Source organism: Dermatophagoides pteronyssinus, unplaced genomic scaffold (genome assembly GCF_027571235.1).
Source record: "Dermatophagoides pteronyssinus isolate colony J.1.1.1.1 unplaced genomic scaffold, Derpt_VIB-CSIC_2022.12 sq0007, whole genome shotgun sequence".
NCBI lineage: Eukaryota > Metazoa > Arthropoda > Arachnida > Sarcoptiformes > Pyroglyphidae > Dermatophagoides > Dermatophagoides pteronyssinus.
The window spans coordinates 1,290,112-1,313,112 of record NW_027461531.1 but is presented as its reverse complement, the minus strand read 5'-3'; the positions used below and the strand labels follow the sequence as shown (position 1 = coordinate 1,313,112).

General features: G+C 26.9%; 4 protein-coding genes across 4 annotated transcripts; 1 reads left to right on the top strand and 3 right to left on the bottom strand.

Annotated features, from left to right (window-relative positions):
- Positions 1-4: 4 nt before the first annotated feature.
- Positions 5-9,879, top strand: cnc (NFE2 like bZIP transcription factor cap-n-collar). Its single transcript, XM_027343011.2, has 8 exons — positions 5-133; positions 206-1,630; positions 1,706-1,760; positions 4,326-4,621; positions 7,472-7,655; positions 7,719-8,206; positions 8,262-8,955; positions 9,022-9,879. The coding sequence occupies exons 2-8, from the start codon at positions 1,100-1,102 to the stop codon at positions 9,405-9,407; spliced, it is 2,634 nt and encodes an 877-aa protein (XP_027198812.2). The 5' UTR covers positions 5-133; positions 206-1,099; the 3' UTR covers positions 9,408-9,879.
- A 320-nt stretch (positions 9,880-10,199) lies between these two features.
- Positions 10,200-11,363, bottom strand: LOC113793021 (very long chain fatty acid elongase 6-like). Its single transcript, XM_027342987.2, has 2 exons — positions 10,855-11,363; positions 10,200-10,775 (listed from the first exon to the last, which is right to left on the bottom strand). The coding sequence occupies exons 1-2, from the start codon at positions 11,272-11,274 to the stop codon at positions 10,284-10,286; spliced, it is 912 nt and encodes a 303-aa protein (XP_027198788.2). The 5' UTR covers positions 11,275-11,363; the 3' UTR covers positions 10,200-10,283.
- A 180-nt stretch (positions 11,364-11,543) lies between these two features.
- LOC113793018 (uncharacterized) lies at positions 11,544-12,805 on the bottom strand. The gene is made up of 2 exons (XM_027342983.2): positions 11,743-12,805; positions 11,544-11,678 (listed from the first exon to the last, which is right to left on the bottom strand). The coding sequence occupies exons 1-2, from the start codon at positions 12,802-12,804 to the stop codon at positions 11,586-11,588; spliced, it is 1,155 nt and encodes a 384-aa protein (XP_027198784.2). The 5' UTR covers position 12,805; the 3' UTR covers positions 11,544-11,585.
- Positions 12,806-13,787: 982 nt separating this feature from the next.
- Positions 13,788-17,542, bottom strand: LOC113793009 (xibalbin-1-like). The gene is made up of 5 exons (XM_027342974.2): positions 17,329-17,542; positions 15,536-15,660; positions 15,321-15,458; positions 14,191-14,249; positions 13,788-14,058 (listed from the first exon to the last, which is right to left on the bottom strand). Exons 2-5 carry the CDS (start codon positions 15,633-15,635, stop codon positions 14,041-14,043), a joined length of 315 nt encoding a protein of 104 aa, XP_027198775.2. The 5' UTR covers positions 15,636-15,660; positions 17,329-17,542; the 3' UTR covers positions 13,788-14,040.
- Positions 17,543-23,001: the final 5,459 nt, after the last annotated feature.

Sequence of the window (23,001 nt, the reverse complement as noted above, 5' to 3'; positions counted from 1 at the left end):
TTTTGGTGACAAGTTCAAAAATTTTTTGATTTTCGATTTGATGAAAAAAAAGGAAAAAATGCCAAACATTCGAAATGATTTTTTCCCAAAGCTTATTCCAACGTAATTTATCCGATTTAAAAGTTTAAGTAAAGTGTGTCATTTTTTAAAAATTTATTCAATATTTAATTATTATAATTACAAGTTGATGATTTTTTTCCTGTAGATACAAATTATTTCGATCAACATGATTCACATTGTTTTCCAACGAAAAGTACCGGTAACAAAAAAACGTCATAAACAAATTAATATGACTTGTTTTGTCGGCGTTTTACGATAGCGAAAACATCAAAATCAGCCAAAGACATGATCATAAAATCATCTCCATAGTATACTATTGTCCTGTGGGCGTCATGATATATTATCATCATAATCATAAGGCTAAACACAATCGATGTATGGAAACTTGACGGATTCAAGATATTGCTGTATTGCATGAATGCAGCAAAAGTTTGAATATAAAACAACACCATTGATGGCCAAACGGTGGCGCTGATTTTTGATTTAATAATAATAATAATACTGATGTTTGCTCTGCTTTTGTTGATGTTGCTGCTTAGATATTTTTTCCTCTTGTTTTTGTTCAATAATTTTTATTGCTAAAATCAAGATTTTTTCTGAGACTGTGTATTTGCGTTTTGTTAATTTGTATTCGATGTTTTTTATTTGTGTTTTGTTCATATACATTTACACACACACGTTCTTTGTATGAAAAACTAAAAAAAATATCAAAGCATTGCATGGGATCTCCATCAAAATCATCTCATGATCATCGCATAAAAGGCTAAGTAGAAAGAAAGATTTGAATTCAATTCCAATCATTTTTGAATGATTGAATCGCATTCTCAAGATATATTCATTCTGTTTGTACGATTGAAGTTGAACGATCATTGTCTCATTCGTCTGTTTTTTTGTTCGTTGTTCAGCTGTATGTATTGGAGTGTGTGCTGTATGTTTCATCATTGTCATCGATTATACCCGGTGTCTATGCGATTCATACATATTGAATTCTAATTAAGAAATTTAATTTTTGCAAATTTAATTCGAATAATCAATAACAATGGGCCAACCAAAGAAAACATCGACATTGGCCGAATGGTTTTATATTGCTTTATTGTTGACAGCCGTACGACCACCTGATCATCATCAACTTTCATCATTATTACCTTATCGACGTTCATTGTTACCTAATCTTCATTTTGGTATTGATGATCGTAATAATGGACCGATTAGTGTGGAAAATTTCTATTATAATGATGATATACATTCATTACATTTGAATGGAATTTCACATAATCAACATTTTCGTACAAAATCTTCGATATTATTAAGTGAAACACTGGATATTCTTGATGATCTGAATTCATTAGGAAGATATTCTAATTTACATCATCATCCGGATCATCATAGTTCAAATTTAATTGCATTTCCCGTTAGCGGTGGATTTTCCTCCAATGTGTTCATCAAACAAGAAAATGATGAAATTGGCAATCACTTATCATCGTCAAACGTTAATTTGAATTACAGCAATAATGATGATAATAGTTCATTATCAATTGATCCTGATATTCTAAATCAAATAGATTTTGAGGTAGGCTTAGTTATTCTGTTTAATCGATTATTTTTCATCAAAAATCAAATTTGTTTTTTTTTAAAATTAAATTAGCTACGAAATTATCCATTCAATGATGATGATACAATATGGCCAAATCTTAATGATGGTATGTCATTTTATTTATTTATTCTTATTTAATTCTTTTTCATCGCATCCACTTGTGACATTGGCCTCATAACATTGACATCGATCCAAATTTTTGTTGGTTTTTCTTTCACTCACTCGTTGAGTGTCTGTATGATGTAATTCTGCCAATTTTTTTTTTTTGGCATACGCACATATTGAAATAAAACCCTACCTTCAATCTAATGTATATTGGTGTTGGTAGGTCGACCATTGTTTGATAATGAGGCACCATCACATCTTGAAAATGAGTTTAATGGCATCATGATCAAATTATATTGCTTGAAAGTGTGTGTGTATTTTTTCAATCTGTATTATTTTTGACGTTAATATCGTGTAGGCTGTATGATTATTATTCTCGATATTGCATCAACGTCGAAAAAATATTCTGTCAAAAATTCTGCAAAGAAAAATCTTCGATAATTCTTTATTCAAACGCAGCCTACGTTTGAAATGTAATAATCTGTTTTTTTATTCATAATAGTATTTATGATATATTGAACTTACATACACTTTAGGTACACTTATAGCAAAATAAGCAGATTATAATTGTAATATTGTAGGTTTGTTTGTTGATCATTTTTTTGTCGTTGTATATAATTGAATAATTGTTTTTTAGTTATGATAATGGTTAATCTATTTCGCCATCAAAAACTTTTCATTTTTCTAAATGTTTCATTACTCAATCTACTACTACTACAAAAATTGAAAAAGAAATGGAATCAAATGATCTTTACGAATTTCAATAGCAACCAAGCATAAAGTTTTTTTTTTTTGATAAAAGATTTAGGTTTATTGTGTGTGTAGGTGTAGATAGGTGTTTTGTGGATGCTGTTGCAATATTAAATATCACTTGAGCAAATTTTAAGGTAAATGTCCTCAAGAAAATTTCCTTGCGTAGGTAAAAAATATTAGTTTAGGATAATCCAATGATAAGCGATTCAGAAAAGCACGTGATTTATATGAAGTAATGTCATAGAAAGAATATTGGAAATTTTAATTTAAAAAGTTTTTAGATGAAATCGACGGTGTTAAAATCCTCTAAATAATTTTTCATTCGTTCGATGTTTCTCGTTGTAAATGTCAGGATCATAATTTCAATTTTTCATTGACAAAATGTTTTCAGCGTAAAAGTGCGCATCACTTTTTTCCCTGTATTTTTGTGATTGGAATATAACCTCGAATTAGATGCACACTGATGATGCTCTTGATCATCCATCGTTATTTTCCTTAATAGTTTTTCTTAATTAGACGGATGTTGTATAAAATGAACGAAATGTTTGAAGAAAACAAATGTTTAAATATTTGTAATTTCGGTGAATTATAAAAGGAAAAAATCGAAAACCTTCGAATAAAATAAACTGAAATTGTTATAATTAATGATCGAAAGATGGCGCAACAGATTTCAATTTCAAAAAGAAAATTATCGAAAAATAAATTGGTCGCCAAACACACCTGTTACTGTTGGCCATTTTATTTTATGTTTTTTTTTTTAGTTGTTAAGAAATGATTTAGTATATTATAATTATGACTACCAGTTTTTATTATTAAATATAAAATACGATTCATTCTATTCCGTTCTAATAAAAATAACAAAATCTAATTAATTTTGTTTTTTAAAAAATATGTGAAAGATCGATAAAAATTTGCAAATGTCATCATTGACCATCTTATAAAATGTGATGATGACGAATATTGACCAATATTGATGAATTGTATGGTGTACATATTAAAGGATATCATCGTCATCATTATTAATGTTTCTTGCCATGTAATTGCGAATGATTAGGCTATTTGTCAAAGATGGTGATAAAACAATAACTAATATTTTGGTCAATAATGATTTGTCTAAAGAAATAAATCGTTTTCTTGTCATTACAAAATTATTTTTTTCCCATACTGGATATACGTCCTTGTAAATTTGTTCATATTCTGTATTTGTTTGTTTTTTTATTGGAAAAATGTTTCTTATGAAAAAATTATATTCTAGAATGATGTCCGGAATTTTTTCTTGGAATCGACCATATCATCGATGATGAATGGGGTGTGAGCTGTGAATGATAGGATGGGATGAGACATTGTTTTTTTTCTGCACACAAGTTATGATGATATGGTTCGATTTTTGTTTTATTGCTTGGGATTTATTATTTTCAAAAGTCATAATGATAATGCATCAGTGAATGAGAAAGAAAAAAAATGATAAAATATCTTCATGTTCATGTATATGGCTACTGTATTGTAGGTTTTTTTTCCGGATTTCTATATTTATTGCATACACACAAGCACGAGTTTGAATGAATTGAGTGTTTTTTTTTCATTTTATTTAATTTATTTCTCATTCAGAAGTTAATATATAATGATAATTCTTACGGGTTAATTGTGATGTCTTGTGTTGAAAAAAGATTTAGCAATGTTTTCCATGAGAAAAAAAACTTGATTTTTGTTTTGTTTGTTTGAAATGAATAATTATTTATATATGTGTTTTGATTTATCAACTTAAATAAATGAAATCTATATTTTTTACCTCATTATTTTTAATAATGGATAGATCCATTGATTCAAGCTGAAAATTATTCATCATTGTTTAATGATGATATTGATAATAATAATAATAATAATAATGATCGACACCTGGAAGATAGATCCATTGATGATAATGGAAATGAATCAAAATCAAACGAGAATGATCAACAACAACAACGAGAAATTATTGAAGACAATAATAATAATGTGGATGAATCATTTGATGAATTTTTACTCGGTGATCAAATTTTACCTATTCTTGGTTCCGGTGATAATGGTGATGTTAATGATTTATTTGATGAACTTGAATTATTATTATCGGTAAGTTTTTTTTTGTTTTATCCAATCTATTTATTCTTTTTTTTCAATTTTATTATTTCTTTGCTCTGATTTTGAGAACGGAAATTGACAATATCAATTATTATTATTAATATGGTGACAACGTAGTGAAAATAGTTGATTTAGTCAAAGATCGATTTCGATTGTCTTTGTCTTTATATGTAAATTTTATTTTTTCCGATCAATTTTGGTTTCCTTTTTCTCATTTACAACAATAATCTACCCATAGTTCATTATATATCCACTATGACCGATAGAAACGAAAACAAAGACAAACAAAAACAATTACTATAGTTTTTAATTGACCTGAATATATATAACGTTTATAATTTATATCTCCTTTTTTTCTTTTGGTCATTCTCAAGAACTTGTATATCGGTCGGAATAATATTTTCCAAAATATAGTTTTCAAAAACACGGCAGCAATGATAAATTTTCTAAATCAAGTACGTGCGCGTGTGAGATCTATGAGAATTTTTTTTCAAATTCATAATCGTTTTTTTCAAAAAAACGAACAATTTTCGCAATTAAGAATGACAGCTGGTTAGATTGGCGACAAATGGACGACCGACCTATGTTGTGTGTATTTGTTTGACATATAAACTTACACAGGACACTTGTTGATTTACTATGTTAACCTCGAATTAAGTGAAACATATTGAGAAAAGGTATCGATATACCGGAGAAATCGATATTTACTTTTTTCACGTTATGATCATAAGGGTGACCGCTTTAATTTGTTGGTAGTTGAATTATTGAGTTTTTAATTTTAAAGTTGTTTTTTTTTGAAACAAAAAACTCAATGTATCATGTTTCATTGCAATTTTTTTGTTGAAAAAAATGAATATCCACCAGGAGGTCGAACATTATCATTTTTTTTAATGGAAACCCATTTTTTTCTCTCTTTGAATATTCATTTGTCCTTCGTAATGTGTTGATTTTTCGTACTAGATTTTCTGTTTTTAGAATGTTAGTTGTAAATTTTAAAACTAATTTTCTGGTCATCGATTGATTTTTTTTATTTCATCTTTTGTTTTGTAAATAAAAAAAATTGAATGAATTTTTTTGTTTGTTTGGTTTAGAAATGAATGGTCATAATTCATTTTTATCATTTTAGTTTTTTAAAAATTTGTTTCTTTTTTCGTTTTAATTAATTCATCTCGGTTATTTCAAAATTAAATATAAAACGCTTGTCAATTTTTTGTTTATTTCGTTTTTTTCGAACGGGAAAGAGTGGAAAAATACGAAAAAAATGATAATAATAATTTAATCACAAATTGGGACGAAAAAATATTAATTATTTATGACTATCATCTATATTCAATACATTTATTCTGTGTTTGTTTTGGTCTTTGTTTTTTTTTTTTGTGTGTGTTTATCCATGACCAGAAATGAATAGGATAAAATTGAATCCATTATAAACACGAAAAATAATCCTTACGGATATGAATTTAATGAATCTAATCAACATATCATTATAGACATCATTGTATATTCGTGTTATTAAATACTACACTTTTTTGAAATTTTTGAATTTTCTGGAATGTGTCGTTGGCATTTTCCGTGATGCATCATATGTGATTCAATTATTTGTCAATGATTAGTTCCACTCATATACCAAAAAAAAACACACACACACAGATTGTCAATTGTGAACAACAACAAAAATTATTTTTGATACCATCGCCTGTGATGGAGATTGTGTTTACTATTAAAACAATGTTACCATTTTTTTCTTGATTCGATTATGATTCTCTCCTCTATACTTTTATATACTCTCTCATAGAATTGGATGCAAGAATTTTGAATGAGATCAGCCTAATGCTTAAATGCCTACATGTGATTATTCCGATTTTAATGCTTGGTCACGTTTGCTTCGGTTTCCATTTTTTTTGTTTTGTTTTTTGTTTTTTGTTTTTTTTGATTGAGCAATGTTGGTGGGCATCCTATTTCATAATGTCAAATCTATTGTATTATGAATTAAAATTTTTGATTCAGAAGTTTTATCAAAGGAATTTTAGCCTTAATCGGAATGTTCATTTAATACTATAATGAAAATAATTTTCATCTCATAGCCATTGGTAGGATAGACAATTTATAACAACCGAAAAAAAATCAATTTTCACCTGTTGATAAACAATAGAATGTTGTGACAATGATCATTATTAGTTTTGCCACTACATTTACGAAGACCGCACCTCCTTTTCAGGTCACCACCTCTTTTGCTTGCTATGTTCATTTATAAGAAGGCGTTTTACCTGTTGATTATTATATATTTAAAAAAATCTAGGTATACTGAATTATGATTCACCTATGTGTTATTTGTTTTGTTGTAGATGATTTTTTCGGATGTTTGATAAAATCCAATACATTTATGACTATAGTCAGATAATAATGTATTATGTTTCTATCGTCGGAAGTCAAAGACATCTTCGATAGATATATTTTTTTCTGCGTTTCTAGTCACAAAAATCATATTCGATTGTTCATTTCAAATTTTGACATCGTCATCGACAAATTGATTTTTTATATACATTTTTTTCGTTCATCATTGTTATTCTTATTTGTTTGATATCAATATTATTTTTATTTCTTGAATCTGACAATTGTCTAATGATGATGATGGAAAATCCTAACGGTACCGGTGGTTCTCTTTATATATTGAGTTCGACTTCACCATTCCCAACAACGGCTATATCTAATCCTAATCCTATTAATGAGTATTGTTTAATCAAAAAATGTGTTAGTTTATAAGTTTTTATTTCTTTTTTTTTATTCATTTCTTCATGTATTTTTCGATTATTAATGATTATTTTTATTTGTATTTTTTAGAATGAAACCGATTCATATGGTGGTAGCCATCCTGAATGGCCATCATATAATGGATATCAATCGAATCCTACTCCAGCAACCGCAACCGATGAAAATGGCCCCGAATATCCAATATATGACATTACACAAAATTGTAATCTTTATGAACAAGGTTCCAATGGGCAACTTCTTAATAATTGTTCCGGTATGTCGTTGATAATATCTAATGCAATAAATATTTTATCGCCGAAAATGAATTATTTTATAGGGCCCTATTATTGCAATAATAATAGCAGCAATAACAATGAAAATGAAAACAATTTCGGTGCCGTACTTTATTCTTCATTAACTACATTGTCAAATGGTCAAGATCATTTGAATTCCGAATCATCTTATAATGGATTCAATAATGGTGTTACCATCAGCGATGCCAATACTTATATGAACAATGTATCATTTCCAGCAAATAATTCCGTGCCTGATTGTTTCTATACTGGCTATATTGATGAATATAATAATTCAAATAATTATTCGACTGATATCAATCATCATGGACAGAATTTCGAATATAATTCCATTCCAACACAGTCCACGCCTGTTACCTCAACACCTGTTACACAAAACTTACTCAATAATAACAATCCAGAACAACAGCAAAAATTTGCCCATACAAACACTGAGGATTGTTTTGATAAAAGTAGTGATTCCGCCGTATCATCAATGAGTTCCGATCGTGTTCTTTCTTTATCAGATAATGTAAGTTAACTGCCTTGTCTATAATACTCTATTATATTTTTATTTTGAACTGTAGGATTTAATTGAAACTTCATCTGAATCTTCATCATATAATTGTGAAATGAATAATCTTCCCGGTGGTAATAATAATTCAGCTGCAAAGAAAAAATATCGCCTGTTTGGTAAAAACAGTATTAACAGTAATAATACTGCTGTGAACACCAATGAAGATAGTGGCAATAAAAATGACGAAAGTAAAAGTATCGTACAATTGACCGATTATTATGGCGAATATCCCCCGATTAATTATCTTTATTCAAACTCTGCCTCATATTCTATGATTGATTCCAACGATATTGGCCAATATAATTCAATCAATTATTATCCAGCAACTGCTGTACAACATAATCATACCTATGCTCAATTGTCTAATAATGCACCGATACATTCATCAATGTCTAGTACAAGCATGTCTTGTTCATCTTCGAATGATTGGATAAAACAGGAAAACGTCGAAGATGATTCACAGAATGAGAATATAGACGATAAACAAAAATCAAATCGTCATTCAAAATCACGTACCAGTAGTATCAGTAGTGATAAAGAACTTAATCATTTTAATCGTGATGAAAAGAGAGCTCGAGCTTTAAATATTCCAATCACAACTGAAGATATTATCAATCTACCGATCGATGAATTCAATGAAAGATTGACCAAATATGAATTGACTGAAATTCAATTGTCGCTCATCCGTGATATACGACGACGAGGTTAGTGATTATAATTGATTTAAGCAAACAAAACGTTCATTGAATGAATATTATTATTTTGAATAGGTAAAAATAAAGTTGCAGCTCAAAATTGTCGAAAACGTAAACTAGATCAAATAATGGGATTACAATCCGAAGTGGACACCATGTATTCTCAAAAAGGTTCCTTGGAAAGTCAATACAATCAATTGTTAATGGTTCGCGAAATGGCTCGCGATAAATATAATAAACTCTATCATTTTGTTGTCGAAGCATCATCATCTCGACAAACATTTCTAGAATTATCATCTAGTCCACCGGATTTTCCACTGAAAGATTCATCATCAAACGAAATCCAAATTAATGATAATTCAACCGGTGGCTTCATTGTGACGAATGCAACTACAATATCGGTACCTCCTGTTCCCATTTCATCCTACGGTATTGATGAATTCGATGGACAACAAAAATAAAAAAGAATTTAACCCTTTAAACAATAGGAAAATTCTTTTCAATTATTCAACATATTTAGCATTTGGCTTATACGTATTGCTTAATTTTGATCTATTCAAGCAAAATTTTTGTACGGAATGGAAAAATGAATATTCATTTTATATTTTGTTCTATGGCATTGTGATATTCTCTTTCGACACACCTAGTATCCTAATTTTCCCACGAAAAAATTGATTTTTTTTGTAGTTGTATTATAAATTTCCCAAAATGCTTGGTCATTTTCATCATTTGTAAATAGTTTTTTTCAATTAGACATTTTGAGAAACCATTCTTCTCTCTCACTCACACACACATACTATGTCAAATAATCACTTTACTTTAAGCTTTAATTGATCTAATTTCATAAACACACTCATTTATATGATATTTAGAAAAAAAACTATTCTATTGTAACATATTAAAATTTCTAGCTATTTTTTTGTCATTTTGAAATTCAATCGCGAAACAAACAAATCAATCTTTTCTATTATTACTTATAACTTGTAAATTTACAAATTTTGAAAAATTTCTTTGCAATATTCATCGGTATACCTGGGCTATCAATATATCTTATTCTGTTTTTTTGATAAAATTTATTAGTCCCTAAATAAATGATATAACTGATTATAGTTGATCATGAAATTAAAATGGAATATATTTTAAGAATTTTTTTTAATCCTGTCAAATGGCTTAATATCATCTATCTGGTCATTTTTTTCGTCGTTCAACATTTTAAATAAAATTTTGATCATGAAATTATTTTGTAATTTTATTTTTCCTTGAAAGCAAAATCTTTTTAAAGATAGTTAAATTTGTACATGGAGATGGCAGCACAAAGAGAATTCAATTGAATTTTTTTATTCATTTTTCTTTATTTCATTTGCTTCATGATCATTTGTTGGTAGATATTTTTCAATGAAAATGCGAATCAACCAAATCGTAAATACGGCATAAATAGTAAAACCGATGATAGATAGGTATTTTTGTTTATGACAAACCTGTTGCGGATACCATAAAGTAACCCATTCGGTTATTAGGCAAATTATTCCCTGTATGATTTGTAATAGTGTTATTAATATAGGAAATAAACGTGGTAGTGGGTGCGGTGTTGATAATTTCATTGCAAAATACAGATGCATAAAAGAATGGACTAGAAAATCTGTACAGACTAGCCAACGAGTATTACTCGGCATATTTAACATTTGCCATGAATAACACAATGAAATAATGTAATATATCCAATGAATCGATAGTAATTTTTGTTTATTCAACACGATAAATAAGCTGGTAAGTAGCTCGAATATTTTAGAAAATTGAAACAGGAACATCCAGAGAAAAAATCTTGGATCCTATAATACCGAAATTGGAAAAAAATGAACAAAAAAAACATGCGTACAATAGGTGACGTAGATTGTCAAAGACACTTACGTCAATATAACGATCGTCACAGATCGATTGAAAAAGACTATAGTTTTGTATCATGAAGATCAATTCGGGTAACAATCGAAAGGTGCCTACAATCGAAAACAAAGCCATTGTTAAGTTCCAGAATGAAATAACATCATTCAATCGATATGGTTGACGAGTGCGCATTAATCGTGGAATCCAACATACAATAATGATAAAATATAATAATGAAAAAGCAAATGGTAGCCATTCATAATTTTCAATAAAATATTTCAATTTCGATAGATTTAGCAATAATAAACGTTCAATGTTTAATGCTGAATTAAAACCCGGATACAATGAAAAATCAAATGAAACATTGTGGAAATTTTTTTCCACATACGTAGATAGTTTAAGAAAAGTTGCATTGGTAGTCATTTGTGAATCATTTTCATCATCCATGATTTAATCACAATAGATAAATGAAAATTTTCTTTGTGGCGAATGAAATTAATTTACTTTTAATAATACAATAGATTGAACATTTGAACTCGAATGAAAAAAAAGAAACAAATGAGCGAAAATGATTAAGCAAAAAGATTTTACCGCATTAAATTTGTGTAGGATGATGATGATAGTGATAGTGATAAAATTTCGATGTCATTCAGACTAAACTGATATCCTTGTAATAGAGTGCTATTGTGTTGTTGAAAATCTGTAATTGATCAGCAAGCATTAGTTTTGGATGATAAACGAAATTTTTTTTTAAATTTCTATTGTTTTTCAGATTTTGTTATGTCGATCAAAACATTAGGATCACCATGTTGAAACATTAATGCAACAATCGAAAAGAATGCCGAAATAAACTATTAACAAAAAATCAATTAGCGAAAAATTGTTAGGTGAAACAGATGAAAAATGGTCAAATACCTTAATTATAGTGGCTGCATTGATAGGAGTGTTCATCACTTCAACACCAAGCGTCTGATTTAAACAATCTATCATTTCGGGTAATTTAGAATAACCTGCATAGCCCACTTTTGGTTGCATATTACTTTTGTAATTAGATTCAACATTATGAAAACGGCGTACATTAACATATTCATATGCTAAATCGGATAATGCATTTGCTTCATGATCAATTTGACCGAATACTACCGAAAAAGAGATGATATTCTGTATGATTAAAAAGAGTAGAATTGCACATATATATCGTTTGACAGGATGAATATCCGAATAGAAAGCAAAATAATAAATTTCAAGCACTGAAGCAAATAAACATCCCACAACAATCATATATGATTCTTTCAAAAAAACTTTTGCATATTGAATCATTAGATATAGATTCCAGAATGTTTGAACGAATTGTGGTTTCAAACTTCCTTCAGTTAGATGTAAATGAAATCGTTGATAATATTGTCGAAGTAACGATGCACAAATATCATTAAGAATAAATGGTAAGGTAAGAAAAAATCCAGATAAATATGTACTCAGTGAAATATAGAGATGAGTTAGAAGTCTATCGTAAATTTGTGAATTTTGAATAAGAAAATAACTGACATTGAAAAGAATGATTACAGTTATTGTGATAGTGAATGCTTTCCGAACTGTTTTCTCTACTGTTTCCAACGGAAGATGAATGTCTTCTTTAACCAATTCGTCATAGTGTAGATTAACCATACGAAGCCATTGTTGGTCATCAAGATACCAGCGATTATACATAAGAAAAAGGATAGTCCGATACGATATCATTAAAAGATCGCCCACAACTCTCACCCGTTTTCCAAAAAATACACAACCCATTTCAAGAAGAAAACAATCTTCATCAATGTCAGCATCGATAGATCGAATAAAATTGAAGAATAGATTAATATAATCGATCCAAATTAAAATTCCGAGACAGATCATTAATATTGAATGTTTATTTCGATATTTCATTCCGAAAAATTTTGTCAAACTTCGACACATTAGTCCAAGATCTGAATCGGCCATGTTTGTCTCGACATGAATGAATGATTATTACTGCAAATCGTGTTTTTTATATAAACTAAAAATTTGCTTTTGTCCCAGAAAATAATCGATTATTATTGCTTTTATGTGGATTTTTTTATAGACAAGCCAAAGTTTCTTAAAAGCCAAATTTCTTACAATCAATAACAAACAAGCATTGTAAAACAAATCCCAAATGGTCTGGTTTTTTTATTGCTTGTTACCTGTAAAGTTTTTTGCAATTTTTATTTTGCAATAACAATAAAATAGACCAAAATTCTGTGAGAAACTGATCACAGAATTTTCAGGATATTTTCATCGATTTTTAATGAACTTAGAATCTACTTTAATTCAATTCATGTCGAAATTTCATTTTAAAAAATAATGAAGAGAATCAAAAAAAAATTGTTTTTATTCATTTGTCATCATCATCATCATCATCATCATTATTCAAAAAGACAAAATACGTAATTGTCATTGGTGGGAAAACAACAATAAATTCAGGATAAATAAAGAATAAAAGAAGAGAGAGAGAAAAAAAATATTCAAATGTGAATTTATGTTTGTGTGTGAAACAGACAAATAAATTTATTGATTGATTCGGACAATTATTAATTGATTGACAGATTTATAATTTTTTTGTAATATTTATGAATATAATTGTTGATTGACAAACATGAATAAAATTTCATAAAAACAGAAAAAAAATGATTCAATTTCAACGGAATTGTCAACATTGTCATACAACTTACGATGAAATAATAATGTAATGGTATTAATGGTTTCATGATATTATTATCATTGCGATCATTATTGTCATCACTGTTTTGAAAGATATGTTGTTTTTCTGTAAGAAAAATAAAGAAATTCTGAACAAAAAGAAAAATCTTAAAGTGGTCAATTATATTTCGATCCATCAATTTTAAGCTAATGTAAAAACATAGCCATTATTGGTTTCTTGATTGGTTTTTTTTTTGATTTTACAGGATTGATTCATCGTTTTTTTTTAATTTCGTTGTTTTTATTCCAGCTTTCAAGTATTTGCGATATTGATTTATTTTATAAATTTTTGTCTGTCATTACTTAGTACAATGTTTTTCAAGATGTTAATTGATGAAAATATATTCCGTTGGATGTTTGGTTTGTCACTATTGATGTTTTGTCTATGTGTGTGTATATGTGTGTTTGTTTAAGTGTAGTTTTGTTTCAGTGCGATTATTGATTGTTGATATGATATTTTTACTTTTTACCAATTTTCTATTCATAATTATTATTATAAAAAATGAAATAAAAATAGAAAAGAAAATTTCATGAAAACGATTAATTATGATAATGCATTATAATTATTTTCGAATGATAAATTTTTTTTTGATCAACGTATCAACTTACTTGAAACAATCCCATTCGATGACAGCGACAATTGGTTCCCCAAAGATTACATCGACATACTGTATTATTTATTTGAAGATTTTTGAATAAATAAAAATATGAAAGAAAAAAAGATGTATGAGAAACAATATTTAATATGAATTTCAGAGAAGTATCGAACAGACACTATTATCATAATATAAAAAAATTGAAGAAAATAACAGGTTGAAAATTTTCATCTTTTTCTGAATGACATGATATAATCTCATATAAATCTCATGAAAAAAAAACAAATAAACAAAAGACCAAATTATTAAAATTGATCGTATACGTATGGCACGATTTCTCAAAGAATTTTTTCACTGTCATATACATGTAACAAAAAAATAAGAATATTATATAGAAATAAAATAAAATTTCAACTGACGTAGTCTATAGAAACTAATCCTGTTCGGATGAACATTTTGATGATGATGATGATGATCCGAAAAAGAAAATGTTGCCGAAAATTTCCATCCATTTCTTTTCGGATCGTATCTTATCTTGAAATTTTTACAACATTTTTTGATTCGACTTTATCATCATAAAAATAACAATGAAGCTATTTGAAAAGAGAAAGCGAATGAGAATGAAAATCTCTTGTTCAAACATTAAAAGTGCTTTATTTTTATATTTGCTTCACTAAAAAAAATTATCAACATCGGATGAATTTTCTAATGTCTTATGATATCAAGAGGTTGTTTTTTTCCGGGCTGATAAACAAAATTACCTCAACAAAGACATTTGTGGGTTTTTTGAGTGCGTAAATACGTTCTCATGCAACCCATTGAAAATAACACTAAATAGCAGAATTAAATTATTTAACGTATTTATCACGTTTCTATTTTTTCCATTAGATTTATCCGCATTTTATATCGGATATTAAGTTTCAATTCTGAATATGGTAAAAAAGAACATGAAAAAACTAAATCCCTGAAAGATTAAACATGATAATAAATATGGAAAGAACACAACAAACAAATAAATGGTATTCATCAGAAAAATAAACAGAAAATAAAGTTTCATTCACAAAATAATATTCGTTATCAACAGCAAAAGAGAAAGAAAATGAAAAAAAACTCTACATTCAAAATGTGTCAAGAGTTACTCACTTGATTGTGGACAACAATCATTTGGACGATGATCACAAGGTGCACCACGTCGTAAGCAGCTACGTTTATCTGGTAAAAATTGTCGTGTATTTATCAAATTTGCCAACATAATACCATAATAATCAAGATCATCTTGATCTAAATCATCCAACAACAACAATAATAATAATAATAATTTGATTGATTAATTGATTAATTCGAATGAGAAAACTTACTATCATCCGTTGACATGTATTCAGCTGCCATATATCCAACGATCATACTAATAATCAATATGGTTATGGTTACACAATTCAATCGAGACATTTTGGCCATTTTTATTTGATTGTTATTCTATATGCTATGAAAGAATAAAAAAATCAGATTTAAACTTGATTAGTTTGTTACTGGGAAAAAAATATGAAATCAAAATCTGGATTTTTAAAAAATATGATCAAAAAACTAATAGAATAAAGTGTTCTAACTTTTTAGTTTATTGATAAATTGGTAGAAAGAAAAGACTATTGACCGATTTAAAAATTTTTAGCCAATGGAATTTGATATTATTATAAAAAATGTACAGATTCGATTCGATCAGATCAAAAACATGTTAGTCAAAAAAAAAGGATTAATGTCGGTATCGTTAACGTGATTGAGAAACTCCATTATCATCATCATCATCATCATAATCACGTATATATTTTAATAATGTTATTTAGATTCTACATTTGTATATTAACAATATCATTTAGATTAAAAGCAGAAAAATGAAACTTCATAATGAACATGAAAAAAGAATTACAAAGAATAGAAAAAAAGGAGAAATTATGTATCAAAACAACAAATAAAAATCAACATCATTGTTTATTTTTTTTTGTTTTTTATTTTCATTATTATTTATTAGGTTAATAAATTAACATTAACATTAATATTATCTAATACAGTTTATTTGGTGTATTTTTTTGGTATTAACAATTTTGATCATTATGATGATGATGATGATGGATAGGAAAAAATAACAAAAAATTTTTTGTTTGGCCATAATGATGTCATTTGTGATGATATAACATTCCATTCTACTTATATAAATCATATTTGGTTTGGTTGAAATTACATACAAACATAAATTTCATTTAGTAATCATAATTATATTACAAAAAAACTGATCTGGAAGATTTGGAAATTTGATTATTATGACAGGAAACATAGTGCAGTGAAATGAAATTTATTACCGAAAAAAAATTCCAGAGAAATAAAAACCACAGATATCATATATCGATCAAATTAATTAGATATAAACTATAGTCGAATTTAATTGGAATTTTTATTCAACCGAACATGATGAAAATGAATCAAATGAATCATTGAGCCGAAATGATTTTTCGATATAGATTCATCCATCTATTTCAATTATTTTCTACATATTATACATGCTTGAATGTATGAGTATGAACATTTGTAACTGAGTGAATATCGATCTAATTTCTAAATAATGATAAAAACTCATGAATAGAATTAGTAGTATTTGTATTTGAAATATAAACGACAGACAAGCAAAACAGCATTCACTTTTATAAAATCATTATAATAACATGGTTATGTTCATATTGGTAGAATAAAATATGAAAAATTTCTTGGAATTTGTATATGGGTTTTCATTCAAAATGATTCAATTTATAAGGGTAGACAATGTCGTAGATCTCTTATTACAACAATTTTAAAATAAAAATGAATGCCCCTGTAACGTCAATTTCACTGCATTGCATTTTAAGGATTTCATTATTTTTTGACATTTTATTTTTTTATTTTTTGTAAACAAAAAGAAGCAAACATTAGCTATAAATAGATTTTGTTGAATATTGAACCACTAGTTATTGATTTACAAACAAATTCCAGTTGATTAAAATTTCAAAATAGATTGCTAATGGATATAAAATCGAAAATCAATAACTTTAGTCATACAATTATGTTAATCATGAACACATTTGAATTTTCGCAAATAAAAACTGATCAATTAACTGTAACTCACATTGCAAAATAGATAGATAAACAAATAGATCACTGGATGATTCGAAATTAAAATTAATTTATTCGTACAATGTTGCAATTAATGATAAAAGTGAAATAAAAACAAAGTCAAATGATTATTTATGATAAATGAAATTGTTGAAATATTTTATTTGAAAAGCAGCAGGTTTCGTTTGTTGCATTTACTGTGAAATAAAAGAAATAAATTTGGATCAATTGCCTTTTATATGCAGTTCGTTTTCAATATCGGTTTTCATTACTAATTCGTGTCTAACGAATTTTTCACACAAGCTCAGTTTGTCTTTTTTTTCTTAGTTATCAACCGCCAACATCTTTTTAGTTGTTCAAAATGATGGTAGTAGTGGTCCTAAATCGGTCATAAAAAAACATTGCCCCCTCCCAGTTTAGAATCAACAAGAAATATATTGATGCGATAGAATTTTTGTTCTCGGTCTTTGTATTTCGATAGAATTTATTGATCATTTTATTCGCCCGTCATAAAATTTACGATACTTCTGTATCTACTTCATTAATATATTGATATTTTTGACAAAACAAAACAAAAAAGAAAACAATTCTATATAAAAGAAAATAATAGAGATACTAATTGAATACTAACGATAAATTTGATGATGTGGTTGATATTGTAAGTTACGATAATTCAGTTTATCCATTCTATTATATATAATCAAATCCGTCTAATATCATAGATAAATGAGTGGGTGTGTGTGTCAGGAAATCCCATGATTTTCCGTTATAATTTTTATTTAATTCAATCGAATATAATCAAAATCAACCACATGAACAAAAATATAATCGACGTCATACTATATAGTATCAAATAAATTATCCATTTTATTCTTTCTAGTCGAATTGACCAAACATATACGTCAATGTTTTTTGGGAGTTAATGCATGATTTCCGTATAGGATGCAATGGAAAAAATGGATATCAACTTTTTAAACATCAAGTGTTTAATCAATTTTGTTCTAAACAAACAAAATCAATAACCTCCATTAAGGTTAAATCAAATAAACTATATTAAACACTGAACTACAAAGAAAAACATTACGAAAAAAATGACATACAAATAAATTCAAACAAACAGGTTATGATTAAATATTTTGAAGAAAGTTCTTACTGATCACGAGAATATTATTTTATAATGATTTGGAATCAATAAATTATTTGTCCATTTTCGCAAACATATATGTTTGCCATAAACTGAAAAAAACAAAAACCACAATGAAAGTCTAGTCTAAATATTTGTTTTTATCTATTTCCCGTTTTCAGGTTATCATCCAAATAAATCGAATTGAATTACATAAGGTGATATGTCTTCTACCTACACTAATATAAATAAGAGGAAAAGGTTTTTTTTATTTATAATGAGAATTTTCCAGTTTTTTCGGTTTCATCATTATTGACGAGAATTTTAAAGAACAAATTAAATAACTATGTAGAATTTTGAGTTCAAATTTATTTCATAAATATGACCAAACAACATGGAATCAAACCTATATGAATTTATTTGAATTGATAATTTTACAACATTAATCAACAATAAAGTAAAGTTTATCTGAACTAAAGCTACAAAAAACAAACATATTTGTTTTGTTTTGTTTTTTTTTTGTAAAAACAAACCTGTTTTATTAGATTCTTATCATTTTGTTGTCATCATTTCAGTTATTATGTATAAATGAATACGAATAACAAGAATAATGAGATTTTTTTTAGAAAATAGTTCAATAGAATTGGTAGGTTCATTAGCCATTTCGTGACGAATGTCCATAATTTTGTTTTTTGTTGTTCTATTAAGAAAAAAGAAAATATCTCTTGAGAATGAACAATAATGTTAGAATAATTCTATTTAACATTCATCTTGAAAACAACATCATTCTAATGAACAATTTTTTAGTTGCTACTATAGTTTGCTTAGATACATTTGCATTCATTATGAATAGAATGGTATTGACGACGAATATTCTTCAAAAAAAAACATGAATGTAATTATAATTATCTAATGTTCAACGCAAAATGAAACAAAAAACCATAATGAGTAATAGGAATAGACTTTATTTTTTGCAAATAATTGAATTTGGTATCAAATATTCAATAACTGAATAGAGAAAAACTGAGTTTTAAATTTATTTATTTATTAAAATTTATCGTTACATCAGTTCAAGAGAAAAAAGATGAAGTTTCAAATTTTTTTTACAGATATTTATGAAAAATGAACTTTTTTTTATTGTTAAATCAAAATTTTCAATAAAAATAAATCACCCTAATTTGATTTTCATTCTGATATCATAATGATGGCCACAAATATGATCAAATTTACTTGAAAAACAATTATCAAAATTTTTGATGTGATTAGAATATAAAACGAGGCAAATTCATAAAAAACTTATTGAACATAAAAAGTATCATATTGAATTATCTCGAATAAATAACGAAATTCAAATCTATTGGAAAATGATATACTTTAAAACTTTTACTATTGAAAAAAAACTAGGACTGGTGAATGTTTTTTTCAATTTTTAGATTTACCATGGTTATGTATTTATGCAACAGAAAAATGTTTTTGAATGAATTAAATTGTGAGAAACGTACATCGTTTGTTTGTGATATTGAATAGATTATCGACAAAAATCAAATATGAAAATAACAAAAAAGGAAATAAAACAGAATATCAGCAAAAAAAAATTGTTGAATTAGAAAAAAATGCTAAAGACAGACATATAATAAACAGATTCAGCAAACGTTACTAGTTCAATTTAAATGAAATTATCTTCAGAAGATAATTCTAGATAGAATGATAACTAGATTATTGTCAAATCTTTTTGTTGTTGTTCGATTAGATAAAGCATATAAAAATAATGAAACTTAGTGCTTGTTTAATCGGAAATTGTTTAAGTGATATCCTGTTATCGTTTTATTTGTCAAGAAAATGTATAGTCTGAAAAATGAAATGAAATGGAATCAAATGAGAACCATCTGAATCAAATACTTGAATCGTATGTAAAAGTATGTCATTAATTCTGTCAGGAAAAAACACGAAAAAAAGAAGCTAATAATTTTAAATTATTTTACTTTTCTGGCATCATTTTTCAGACATGAAGTTCAACAACACATAATGAATATTTCCAAAAATAACATTATATGGCAATGAAAATTAAGAAATAACAAAAAATTCATTCAAAGAAATCATTGTGAAATGATTGTTCTATTGAAATCTTAATCTTTTTTTAAAAATCTAAATAAACAAACAAAGATGACCAAAACTATGAAAAAATAAATTAAATAAAAACAACTTAATTACACGTAAATAGAAAATAATTCAACAACAATAATAACAAAAAGAAAGTTTGTATAGTGGGATAAAATGTGGAATTAATTTAGAATTTTGTTTTTTTTCTACTCATTATAACATGTCAACTTAATTGAAAATCATGGTTATAATATAATGATCATCCGTAGTAATGATGTAGAACTATAGTATTACGATATATTTAGTATTGATTTGTTAAAAATCTCTGATATTCTTATGAAATTTTGTTGTTGTTGTTTTCTCCACATGATACAAGAATTTGTAATGATATATCCAAAAGTAATGAGATTTAGGTCAATCTTTTATATAGAAATTTGGTTAGCAGAATGATGATGATAAAAATAAAATAATTAGACAACATAGTTCATTAAAGATTGTTTGTTGGTTAGTAAAAAAAACATTCAAGTAATCATAAGACCTATCTATTTAATTGCGTAAGTTTTACAAATTCACAAAACGGTATATGGTATTATGTGAATAATTCGAAAAAAATCGAAAACTTCAAAAAAAAAGAAAAGAAAAGAAAACGAATGAGAATCTGATGATCATTATCAACCAGCAGCAACAACAACAACAATTGACAAATGATAATTATTGTTATTCAACCATTCCAATAGAAAAAAAAACAAACCAACCAACCAATTATTCTCATGGAAAATTTTGAATGATGAATGAAACATTTTTCACGAAAAACGAATAAATAAATGTCAAACATTTCTCATGGGTTACCTATTACTGTTGATAATAATGATAATATCTAAATATAGTCAACAAAAAATTAATAAAGATTCTCATCGTTTTCAAAATGCCATATTGACCCTTACCATTTATATTCTATTCAAATTGTTTTTTTCTCTCATAACGGATGTTGATCATTTTGTTTTGAATGAATGAAGACAAATCTTTTCTATTCATAATGATAAAGTTATAGATAATAAATAGAAAAAAATTCAACACACCGGATATGATAATGAGATTATAATGATGGTTCTATTATAAATCGATAATGTGAAAATACGCCCAAAGCATTCATTCATTTTTTTCATAAAACAAATTTCTAGTAACCAATATAGAATGTCCTCATTCTCAGCCATCTTTTTTTCTGCTCTCTTTCTTTTCGACATGTGTGTGTATGTTTTTGTATGTAATCATGGAATGTAACACCTGTATGTCATTCCTTCAGTTTGATACTATCAAATTTCATTCATAGGTCATTTCATTGTAATACTTGTCCACCTGTTGATCTAAATGACAATGTTTTTTCTATTGAATGAAAAATATTTGACCATTTTGATTTTGATTTTTTTTCGTTCCATTCAAATTGATCAATTTATGAATCAATCAACAATTAGATCAAATGGTTAACTATAATTGTCATTGTTCATTGATGTATTGATGATAGCCTGTCTATCGGTATGTGCGTGTGTATTTTCCGAAATAAAACCTACATTTGACACGGATGAATGATGAAAGAAAAGAACAATGATTAAAAGAAAAAGAAAAACTTTTTTTTATTGATTGATCATCGAAAATTGATCAATTGATTGATTGATTGAATGAATAGATTTTAATAGAAATGGAAAATTGTTCACGGTTTTAAAAATAAAAACCGGTATTTTTCAATTGTAATCGATCAAATCAATGTTGGTTTATGGGCGTGTGTGTGTGCAAATCAAAACAAAAAAAAAGCTTAATAACATCATCATTATTTTGATAGACTGAATTTCATTTGAACAAACTTATTAATAAATCATTATTACTTAATTTATCAATTTTGAAACTATTTTTAGCACTAAAAAAATAAATCCATTCATTTGTGAAAATAAAATTATTGACACATGTCATAGTTGAGAATAATTTTCTTTAAAAAAAACATACACATAAAAATTTATGGGACAAAAAAGTTTAATTATTTTGTTCACTAAATTGAAAAGAATCGAAAAAATTTTATGTTCACAATGGTGGCTAATAGTAATCATGACTGATTGACTGTCCATTATCGTTTTATTTTTGTAATTTTGTTTAGAACTATACTGTATGTGTGTAGGTATTATTGTCAATTTAGATTCAACTATTTGTCAAATTTGAAACATTTAATGGATAAATTGGCGGAAGTGTGGCAATAAATCATAAAACAATAGAATAAAAGAAATAATGAAAAACAAAATCATTGATTCAATAGAAAAACATCATGATACATTAAATAAAATTGTTGATGAACAAAAAAAATAAATCTTTTTTCTTAAAGAAAAATCTTCTTTTACAAATTGTAAAATGATACTGTATTGTATCAAAACAACGGAACAAAACAATCCATCATCAAACCGGATCAAATATGAGTAA